Here is a 12,181-nt window from a genome sequence, read left to right on the forward strand (position 1 = left end):
ATACTATAAAATTATATTATACTATACTATAATTATTATATATACTATATAATATAATTATAATATAAGCTTTGGTTATAGATTAGCAGACTCATTGCTAGCACCCTATCAGAGTTTCCTCCCACAAGCTTTTTCTGGCTCAAGCTTCTTCTATTCTAATCTATATTGCACACTTCTTCCAGATGAATCCTTTAGTGATCATAAAATATAGTCAAGGTGTGCTGTTATGGTTTTTTTATACAAAGATCTGCTCACACCAATCTATGGCTCAAAACTAGTCTTCAAGGACTTCCCTTTGTTTACTGAATAAAGTTCCAGCCTGGCACCAAAAGCACTCAGGAGGGCACCCATCTTCTTGACCTTGTACCCCTCTTCTCTAGATGCACTAATTCCTGCCAGAGTGAGTGGTTCAACAGTCTTCATAGATCCCCACTTGTGAGGTCCCACTTCTTTTCTTACATAATTTGCTATTTCTGAAATATTTTTTCCCTGATCCTATCTCTGACTATAGAAAACTTGCCCAGTTTCAAGGGCTATTTTAAATTCCATAGATACTACCTCTTCTATGACTTATTTCCAATCCCTATGTTCCCAGTTGGAAATTAATTTTCTTCTTCTTCTTCTTCTTCTTCTTCTTCTTCTTCTTCTTCTTCTTCTTCTTCTTCTTCTTCTTCTTCTTCTTCTTCTTCTTCTTCTCCTTCTCCTTCTCCTTCTCCTTCTCCTTCTCCTTCTCCTTCTCCTTCTCCTTCTCCTTCTCCTTCTCCTTCTCCTTCTCCTTCTCCTTCTCCTTCTCCTTCTCCTTCTCCTTCTCCTTCTCCTTCTCCTTCTCCTTCTTCTTCTTCTTCTTCTTCTTCTTCTTCTTCTTCTTCTTCTTCTTCTTCTTCTTCTTCTTCTTCTTCTTCTTCTTCTTCTTCTCCTTCTCCTTCTCCTTCTCCTTCTCCTTCTCCTTCTTCTCCTTCTCCTTCTCCTTCTTCTTCTTCTCCTTCTCCTTCTCCTTCTCCTTCTCCTCCTCCTCCTCCTCCTTCTCCTCCTCCTCCTTCTCCTTCACCTCCTTCTTCCCCTTCCCCTTCTTCTTCTCCTTTTCCCTCTTCCCTTTCCCCTTCTCCTTCTTCTTTAATTCTGAGTAACTGAGAACCTAGGAAGGAAAAGTGATTATCCAAAATTGCACAGCTGGTTGATCAGGGCTTTGTACTTCTCAATGATATATGTACCCATTCAAAGGATATAAGGGACCCTATAAGTCATATAGTAAAAGTCTCTCATTTTATAGGCTTATCAATCTATATCAGGGGAGCCAAAGGTATGAAAAATGCCTTATATCTAGACTATAACATGTAGTTTTATGGAAATCTGTTGCGTTTATGTGTGTATGTTTTTGTATATTTGTAAGCTCACATATATTGTACAGGATCTGCTTATGGATAATATTCATGATCATGATCAGTTCATGATATGAACATGCACACACATACACACCCTCATACACAAACTCAATAGGCTTTTCAGAATTAAATAGTAGAAAGGAGGCAATCTACATTGCATTTGGGAAATTGTGCAGTGCCCTCAATGATTCCAAACTGCTCATCAACACTAGAGTCTACCTGTTAATCACTCAGTCAGCCAACTTTTATTAAACATCTACTATATGCTAAGAACTATGTTAAGCACTGGGATACAAAAATCTTTGTTGTCATCAGTTGTTTCAGTTATATTTCATTCTTAGTAACCCCATTTGGGGTTTTCTTAGAAGAGATGCTGGAGTGGTTTGTCATTTCCTTCTCTGGCTCATTTGACAGATGAGAAAACTGAGGCAAGCAGGATAAAATGATTTGCCTAAGGTTGTACCTTACATAGTAAATGTCTGAGGCTGGATTTAAACTCATGAAGTTTCATCTCTCCGTCTCCTTCTCCTTCTTTAAATCTGGGTAACTGAACCTAGAAAGGAAAAGTGATTTATCCAAACTGCACAGTTGGTTGATGGCATACCAGGGCTTCTTCTTCAGGCCTTGTGCTTTATCCACTGCAACACCTATCTGTCCACCCATATAGAGAAAGGGAAAAGATAGTCCCTGCTCTCAAGAAGCTTACAATCTAATGGAGGAATTAACAATCTAATTAAATACTAATATTCTCCCTATGCCTCTCTTCTGGTCATATATTTTTATTTTGTTTTGTAATTATTGAATTAAGCTCCCTGTAGGTTTGTGTCCATGCCATCTTTTTCCTTCTGTATCTCCTAACATAATGCACTGAAAATCAGCTCTGTATAAGTGACTGGGATTCAAGATTAATAATACAATCTTTCTATTTTTTTTTTTTTTTGCAGTTTGAGGACCCCTCGAGATGGGAAGGCTTTCCGGATCTTCGCAGTGAAGCAGTAAACTTCCAGAGCCAGAGAAGAAGGGATCTTCTTCACAAGAGTTCTAGGGTTATTTTATTTTTGTTTGTTTTTTATGATTTAAAAAAATATATTGTGAGCATTGGAAAATTTACTTTTAATGGCCTTCGATGTGACATCCAGGCTGAATGAACCCTTCCTTTTCCATTCATCGTCTTGGGAGAGAGCACCACCTCATCTCCATTGGGAAGTAGCATTCTCTGGTGAGGCTTTCAGAAACTAGATATCTTTGACCTGAGCCAGGTGTGCTGAAACTCACTGCCCAAAGCCCTGGGGCTATTACACCCAGGGAACAAATGGCTGAGAGATTTTTAAAAAGCCATTCTGGTGTGTGTGTGTGTGTGTGTGTGTGTGTGTGTGTGTGTGTGTGTGTGTGTGTGTGTCTGTGTCTGTGTCTGTGCGTCTGTGTATAGAGAGGGAGAGGGCTTCAAACTCTTCAGAGAAGATATCTGGCTGAAAAGTGCCTGGGGAAAAGGTATTAGGTGATGGGCACATAGGGTTTAATCAAGGGGGATGGATGGTAGAAGATGTAAAATAAATAAAAACCATCCACAATAATAAAGAAACAGGGGTTTAATGTTTGCTGGTCAGACAATTTATAGGAAATGAGAAGACTTGGGGAGGGGAGGGAATAGAAAATGGGGGAACGAATCTCCTGTCCTGGCACATCTCCAAGTTAATGGGCCCCAACTGGTTGTTGGTTTTCAATAACCAAGTGAATTTTAATATTCACAGCAGTGCTGGTTTTATCTAAACAGCGACTCATAAGATTAATATTCTTGTCATTCATTTCCTTCCTACATAGCACTTATTCTTTAGTCCAATTTCGGGTGTAGTTTGGGGACTCATGGGCTAGAGCCCATATGACATGCCAGACTCTAGGTTTTTATTGTTTGTATGTCCTTGCTTTAAAGTCAATTTTTATTCAATCTTTGGTACCATAGGGAAGTTTAAGAGCATGCCGAGGGTTGTGAGTATATGAGAATGTTTGTATATGTATTTGTGTACATAATAAATGCATACATATATTCTATATACACCCAAACATACATGTAACAGCATTATTTGGGCAGAAATTCCCCTTTGATAAATTACTCTCTAAAAAGATGACCTTTTTTTTTCTTCTTAAATATTACTGAGATTGGCTTCCTTCAAGCCCAGCACTGTTCCTCAGTGCACATTCTCTGTGGTTAGTAAGATTTGGAGAGGGACAGCTTTGTGGTTATGAAGCTGCCTCTAGGTTTAATGACAACTGTAGAATGTAACACATGAGTATCATTTCTCTTCCTGTTATTGTGGAATTGTAGTTTCCAAATGTTCCAAGGCTCCGAGGAGTCCTGTGTTGTTTGGGTCGTGCTCCATTTTTTTTTTAAACCTCAGTTCCTCATGAGCCTGTAACCAAACTCCATAACAAAGAAATACATTTTAGAAATTCATTTTATAGGATTGACTATTTTTTTTTTTACAAATGTTGGTTTCAAATTTGATTTTATTTTCCATGGAGTGAGTTCTTAGACAGGGACCTAGCATCAAGTTCAAAATCTAAGTTGGTTTACACATTATTGAGAAGTTAAGCATAGAAGATCTATCTACCTTGGCAATAAGTAAGTCAAAATAACATTATTGCATGCCAATTTACTACAGTATTTGAAGATAGGTAGACTAGCTTTAGGCAGCAAGAAAACAATTAAACTTGCAGCTAGACTGATTCTGAAAATTAGTTGGAACACACTTTTTGCTTAATTAAGTGCCTGCTTGGAGTTATTCATAAGCATCTGCAGGGAAAACTTCTTTATCCCAATGCTCAATTGTTCATTTGTCCACTCAACATTTATTAAGCACTTACTATACATGCAAGGCACAGTGCTAGACACTTACGTTTTGTATGAAGGATGCCAAGTATCAGGATATTTGGCAGCCTCTGGATGCCTGGGGTCAAGAGGACAGAATTGTTCACTTTTTAATGAGATGCTGATGGCTGTGTTGGTGTCCTACCAAATACACAGGTCGGTCACATGGTAACGATCCAGTGGAATCTGGGTGTATTTCACCAGCCAGCATCTTGTTATACTCAACAGGTACCAGAAAACCTTATTATATACTTACCTGTCTTGTATGCCCCATTTGACTGTAAAGTATTGGTGCTCTTTAAAAGCCATACCTTTCATCCTTCTAACAGTGTAAAATCAACTCGACCAAAACCAGGACTTCCTGGTTTAATTTTTTTTCCTTTTCATTCATCACCTGTGTATTTTGAAACTGGAATATTTTTCACTTGTAAGTCCTGGTCTTTTTAACTGATAGGGACGTTGCCATTAAACTGTAAGCCCATTGGATAAGGACCACCTCTAATTCCATGTTTTGCACTGGGCCATGCGTATTATGCGAAATCGATGTTTAGCAACATAATAAACAAAAATAGGGTTGTATTATTTCATGTCTCTTGTTTCCCAAATAAAATGTTTATCATTTTCTTGGATTGTCGACTTTCACCTTGTTCTTAAATCTTAAATATTGTGTTTAATAATATTATCTGCAGGCGTCCTCTTCCTGCAGTTTATGTATGTGCTTTTTTCTATGAAAAATGATGTATTTTTACTATTTCCTATGTATAAAAGTTTATTGTAAATTTTGTGTGTGTGTGCTTTGCATGAACAAGGGGCTATACTTTGTTTTTTAAAATTCTAGTTTTTTTCTAAAGTTTCTGTAAAGTAACATTTTTGAGTAGTTTGAAAAATTTGTGAAATTAAAAAAAAATATTAAACCCCAAAGGGGTCCTCCTACTTATTTCATTTTTCTATCTATTGGTCCTAGTTCTCCCCTTTGAGACCAAATAGAATAATCTTTCTGAATGATCTTAAAAAAAAAAAAACAATTAGACCCATAATTTCCACCATATGAGTCCTCAATGAGCAACTGAACCTACTAATGTAAAATAGTATCTTCTTAGAGTCTTAGAGTATTGCTTGGGGCCCATGACAGTGAAACTGTAAGGAATTATCCCAGGAACACATAGCCAATACATGTAGGAGATAGGACTTGAACAGGATAGCTAGGTGGCACCATAGTACATAGACCTGGACTTGTCTTCCCAAGTTCAAATCTGGCCTCAGACACTTATGACTGTGTGACCCTGGGCAAGTCACTTCATACTGTTTGCCTCAGTTTCCCCAACTATAAAATGAACTGGAGAAAGGGACTGGCAAACCACTCCAGTGTCATTTATGCAGGCCATCCCTAGAATATCTTCTCTTTTCATCTCCATTTGTGAAAATCCCTTAAGGTTCCATTCAGGAACCTCTTATTTAAAACCTTCCCTGACTCCCCCAGCTTAGCATGAGTGCATTTGCCTACAGTCCTCATATGGTTCCTTGGACTTCTCCTTTGCCTTCATCATACCATATCTTGTATTATACTTCTGTGTACGTCAGAGCACCGCTAATAGATTATTACTGTCTCATGTTATAGGTGTCTCATGAGTCTGGGTGATTGGGAAGATGGTGGTGTCCTAGACAGAATTAGGGAAGTTTGGAACTGGGAGGAGAGATAAGAAACTCCATTGTGTTTAAGATATCTACTGGACACCCAGGCCAATAAATATCTGGAGATGTAAGACTGGAGATCAGGAGAGAGGATTGGGCTGGATAAATAGATTATTTGGGAATCATCTGCATAGATATGATAGTTGAATCCATGGAAGCTAATGAAATTACCAGGCAAAATAGTATAGAGGAAGAAGAGAAGTAGAGTCTTGAAGGGCATCCACAGTAAATGGGTGTGACCTGGATGAAGGTCCAGCAAAGGAGATGGAGAAGGAGTGATATAATGGGTATGAGAAGAAGCAGGTTAAAAAAACACGACACAATGTCTTGAAAACATTGAGAGAAGAAAGCATCAAGGAGAAGAGGGTCAAAGGCTGCAGAGACATCCAGGAGAAGAGTTGAGAAAAAGCCATTTGATTTGTCAGTTAAGAGATCACTAGTAACTTGGGAAGGAGCAGTTTCAGCTGAATGATGAACTTGGAGATTGAAAAGAGTTTAAAAGAGAGGGAGAGGAGAAAATGAGAAATCAACTACTGTAGATGGCCTTCTCAAGGACTTTAGCCACAAAATGCAGGAGTGATAGAGGACAACGGCTAGCTAGGATGAATGGATCTAGTGAGGATTCTTTTCTTTCTTTTTTTTAAAAGGGAGACATGAGAATATTTATAGGCAGGAAGGAAGCACCCAATAGACAGGAAGAGATCAAAAATACCCAAGAGAGTGGAGATGCTAAAGAGGAGAATCTGCTGGAGAAAACAAGATAGAATGGAATCACTTGGGCATTTAGAGGGTATTAATCCAGTTGGGTTGAATAGAAGAGTGTATGAAGAAGAAAAATCTGATTTAAAACTGGAAAGGCATATAGGAACTGGATTATCATGTACTGGATTATCAAGTACCAAACTAAAAGGCTATCAGGCTGATGAGTGACTTCTCTGGATCTCTTGGAAACTTGTTCTTCAGTCCTCCAAGAAGTCACAGCTCTCTTCTCTGCTTTTCTGAACTGGCAAAAGATGACAAAGGTCGGCAACTTGTTTGCTTTGATTTGTGACTAATCTAAGAAGAAGACTTAGTTTAGAAGAGAGGACATTTGAAGAATTTGTCACTCAGTAGGAACCCTAGTCCATTATATTACACTGATGCATTGTTAAGGCAAGGGAACGCCATACCAGTAAATATTAATTAAGTATTCACTGTGGTTAAGATACCATACTAGGTACTTGTGGGTCTACAAATAAATCCCTCCCTTTATGGAGCTTATAGTCTAGGAATGGGTTGTAAGGAAAGAAAATAATCCACTATAAAAATGGCCATAATATATGTTGATATGATATCATCTAAAATATAGATTCTATGTTGTGGGCTGGGAGATTTCAAGAAGGGAGAGATTAAAACTAGGGAAAGAGAAATCATGAAAAGCTTTATGGGAAAAAAAGGCTATGGAAAATGTGGAATCTAATCTTGAAGGATGAGTGAGATTCCCAACAGGTATAGTTGCATTGGGAGAGAGAGAAATACTGTAGGAATGAAAAGCTATAATAATAGTTTGAGCAAAGATTGAATAACATGGGGATAGGTTTTGAGGGGCAGCATGGAGTCCAGTTTGATTAAAGCATGCAGTATGTACAGAGCAGTAGTGGAAGATTTCCCTGGAAAGGGAAGCCAGTGATACATTGCTTTGACTTCATGTAGCAAACATGTTGTGCTCTAGAAAGATTAATCTGGCAAGGTATGTAGGATGGATTTACCAATGAGGTGGGAGTGGTGGGAAAGGGAAAGAGATCAGTTAACAATCTATCAAAATAGTCCAGGTAAGCAGACCTGACCTAGGACAATGGCAGTGGTCATGGAATGGAGAAAGTATATATGACAGTATGATCAATAGAACTTGGCAGGAAGTGAGAGAGAGGAAGCAAGGATTGACTCCAGCTTTCAGGAGAATGATTTTAAAAAGCACAGTCAGGGGGTGGGGCGGAGCCAAGATGGCAGAGAAGGTACAGGGACTATCTGATTTCTACCAAATTACCTTCCAAAAAGCAATGATATAACACCTCAAAACCAATTCTGAAATAGCACAAGCCACAAAAGGACAAGGTAAAGTAATTTTTCAGCCCAAAACAACTTAGAAGGACAGCATGAGGGATCTAGTGCACCTGGGAGGAGGTGGAGCTCAACTGGCAAGGTCCCTCTGAAGCTATTGGTGTTGAGCACAGCTGAAGCAGCAGCAAAGGCTTCCAAAACCCTCAGCCACAGATGGAAAAGGGGGTGAGTCAGACAACTGCCCAGAAGGAGATTACAAGGGTCCCTTTGCCATTTCTGGGTGCAAGGCTTTTGTACCACTGCCCATAATTAGAACCAGGCCACAGTCCTGGGTGAGGAGGAATACTAGCATATACCAACACTTGTAGCCACAGTGGAGTGGGGGACCCTGGTCATAGTTCCAAGGTATAAAAGAGTGCTTGGGGTTGCTTACAGACTAGGAGAATATTAAACATATTATATATGTTTATATATATACCTTGGAAGAACTAAAAGTATATAGATCCCCAGTTTCAACTCTGAAGGCAACTGCACAAAGAACCTGAAGCTTAGAATAGTGCTCCCTTAACCACATTTATAGAGTCCAATTTTTAATAGTTTTTTTTATGAAAAGAAAAGAAAAAAAGCAAGAAAATGAGCAAACAACAATAACAACAAAAGAAAAGCAACATAGAAATTTATTTTGGTTACAGGGTAGACTCAAAATCAGAGAAAGACAACAAAGTCAATAGTACTTCCAAAACCTCCAAGAAAAATATGAATTGCTCTCAGTCCCAAAAAGAATTAGTAGAGGAGCTCAAAAAGGATTTTAAAAATCAAATAAGAGAAGTAGAAGAAAAATGGGAAAAAGAAATAAAAGGTTAAAAAGAGGGAAATTGTGAAATCAATAGCTTGGTAAAGGAGACACAAAAATACTGAAGAAATTGATATCTTAAAAAACAGAATAGGCCAATGTAAAAGAAACACAAAAATCCAAAGAAGAGAAGAACTTCTTAAAACACAGAATTGGCCAAATGAAAAAAGATATGCAAAAATGTGCTGATGAGAAAAACTTCTTGAAACACAGAATTAGACCTTTGGGAAAATAAGTACAAAAATTTACTGAGGAAAACTAATTATTTACAAATTAGAATTGTGTGATTGAGGAAAATGGGCACAGACAGAAGAAATGAAATGCAAAAAAACCAGAATTGTCCAAATAGAAAAGAAGGTATAAAAATTTTCTCAAGAAAATCATGCCTTAAAAATTAGAATTGAGTGAGAGAAAGCTAATGACTTCATGAGATATCAAGAAACAATCAAAGGCAAAAGAATGAAAAAGTAGAAGAAAATGTGAAATACTTCATGGGAAAAACAACAAACCTGGAAAATAAATCTAGGAGAGATAATTTAAGAATTATTGGACTACCGAAAGTAATGATTAAAAAATGCTTAGACATCATTTTTCAAGAAATCATCAAGGAAAATAGCCCCGATATCCTATAACCAGAGTGCAAAATAGAATTGGATCACCTTTTGAAATAGATACCAAAAGGATAACTCCTAAGAATATTATAGCCAAATTCCAAAACTCCCAGGCCAAGGAGAAAATTTTGCATGCAGCCAAAAGGAAATAATTCAAATATTATGAGCCATAGTCAGGAAGACACAAGATTTAGCAGCTTCTACATTAAAGTATCAGAGGACATGATATGCCAGAGAGCAAAGGATCTAGGACTACAAAAAAAAATAATTTTCCCAGCAAAACTGAGCATAATCATTTGGGGGAAGGGGGGATTGAGTATTCAGTTAAATAGAGGACTTTCAAAAATTTCTGATAAAAAGAACAGAGCTGAATGGACAATTTGACTCCCAAACATGATTAAAGAGAATCACCCAAAGGTAAAGAGGAAAGAAAATCAAAAGAATTCAGTAAGGTTAAATTATGTACATCTCTACATGGTGAGATGATTCTTGGGATGCCAAAGAACTTTGCCAATATTAGTGATCAGAAGGAGTATACATTGACCAAGGGAGAGTGTGACTTGAATATGATGGGATAATATAAAAAATAAAATTAAAGCATGAGAAAGAGGAATGAATTGGGAGGAGGAAGAGGGGGAAGGGAAAATAGAATGGAGTAAATTATTACACATAAAAGAGGTATGAAAGAGTGTTCAAAGTGGAGGGGAAGATGGGGGAGGCAGGAAAGACAACATGTAAACCTTACTCTCATCAGAATTGGCTCAATGAGGAAAGAACATACACAATCTGTTGGGATAGAAAGATATCTTACCCTACAGGAAAACAGGAGAGAAAGGAGAGAAGAGAAGAGGGGTAGGACTTATAGAAATGAGGGCAAATTGGAGAAGATGGAGTTTAGAAACTCAACAGGGGGACAAAAGATGGAAAGTAATACACAGTAATCATAATAATGCAATTTTTTTATCAGCCCCTAATAATGACCTCATTTCTCAGACACATAAGGAAATGAGTTGAATATATATGAATACAAGTTATTCCTAGTTGATAAATAGTCAAAGGATAGGAACAGACAGTTTTAAGACAAAATAATTAAAACTCTCTATAGTCATGCAAAAATGCTCCAATTCAGTATTATTTTTAAAAATGCAAATTAAAACAACTCTTAGGTGCCACCCCACACCCATCAGATTGGCTATTATGACAGAAAAGGAAAATGACAAAATTTGAAGGAGAAAACTGGGACACAAATTCATTGTAGGGGGAATTATGAAATGATTCAATCATTCAGGAAAGTAATTTGGACCAATGTCAGTATAAACAATATACATCCAGCAATACCATTACTAGGTTTGAATCACAATGAGAAAAAACAAAAAGGGGAAGGACCTATACGTACAAAAATACTTAAAGCAGCTCTTTTTAGGAGGGCAAAATTTGTAAAAATTATTGTAATGGAATATTATTGTACTATAAAAAATGACAAACAGGAAGAGCTCAGAAAACACTGGAAAGACTTACTTGAACTGAAGCTGAGTGAATTAAGCAGAACCAAGAGAACACTGTACAGTGACAAGAATACTTTACAATGAACAACTATGAATAATAGCTATTCTCTGCAATACAATAATCTCAAACTATCCCAAACTATCCCAAAGGACAGAAAATGCCATCTACATTCAGAGGGTAAAAAATTGAATCTGAATCCAGACCAAAGCAAAATTTTTTCACTTTCTTAATTTTGTTCTTCTGTTTGAGTTTCCTTCCACAAAAGGATTCACATAGAAAAATGTTTTACTTGAATGAACATGTAAAATCTAGATCAGATTACTTTCCATCTCAGGAGAGGTGGGGGATTGTGGCAGGGAGGGAGAGAATTCAAGACTTGATATTCTTTGGAAAATGTTGGAAATTGTTTTTACATGAAATTCGGGTGGAAATAAAATAAAAATTTTAAAATAAAAAAGCACAGTTGGAAGAATATTTATAGTCTTGTGATACAAACAACTAAGTATGGGCATCATAAAATGGGGTGTCAAAAATATCCCAGTTTCTTTTCTTTAAAGATGCAACTTTTAAAAAGCTCTTACATTTTTCTTTTAGAATTAATATTAAGTACTGATTCTAAGGAAGAAAAGTGGCTATGCAATTGGGGTTAAATATCTTGCCCAGAGTCACATAGCAAGGGAGAGATTGAGGTCAAATTTGAACCCAAGACCTCCCATCTCCAGTTCTGTGTCTCTATCCACTGAACCACCAAGTTGCCCTAAAGATGGAACTTTTAATTAAAAATAACTAAAGCACAAATATTACAGTACTATTACATAGTAATTTTATAACACTATTATAAAGAAAGAAGAACATTAAAAGAGCAAGATTTAAAGGAACAATATCCTGTGTACAGTTGAATAATCTAACCCCTTTTTTTGGTCTCTTCTGCTAGATCATATTGTATCACCCAGCCTTTAGGTTAGTTTCCCCCAAAGCTCAGTCCTGGAACCTCTTTGTCTTTACTTTTCTTTAGTGACCTCAGCAGTTCTCTCAGGTTCATCTCTTTGTGGATGACATCTAAGTCTATATGTCCAGCCCAAATTGCTTAATTAAACTTCAGCTCTGCAAGGTGCTCATCTGTATGCTACACTGATCTCTCAAGCTCAACTTGTCCAAGATATACACCATCAATTTATCCCTAAAAGCTTCCTTTCACCTAGACATCCCTAAATCTGTTGAGGGTACTACC

The 12,181-nt window shown here is 37.2% G+C and overlaps 1 protein-coding gene across 1 annotated transcript in view; it reads left to right on the forward strand.

Moving 5' to 3' along the window:
• The window catches only part of CRISPLD2 (cysteine rich secretory protein LCCL domain containing 2), a 90,820-nt gene extending 85,651 nt beyond the window's left edge, over nt 1-5,169 (forward strand). Inside the window, exon 15 of the mRNA XM_001375058.5 lies at nt 2,327-5,169. Coding sequence (XP_001375095.2) covers nt 2,327-2,381 — 55 coding nt within the window. The 3' untranslated portion in view covers nt 2,382-5,169. The remainder of the gene's footprint in view (nt 1-2,326) is intronic.
• The last annotated feature ends 7,012 nt before the right edge of the window (nt 5,170-12,181 follow it).

Source organism: Monodelphis domestica, chromosome 1 (genome assembly GCF_027887165.1).
Source record: "Monodelphis domestica isolate mMonDom1 chromosome 1, mMonDom1.pri, whole genome shotgun sequence".
NCBI lineage: Eukaryota > Metazoa > Chordata > Mammalia > Didelphimorphia > Didelphidae > Monodelphis > Monodelphis domestica.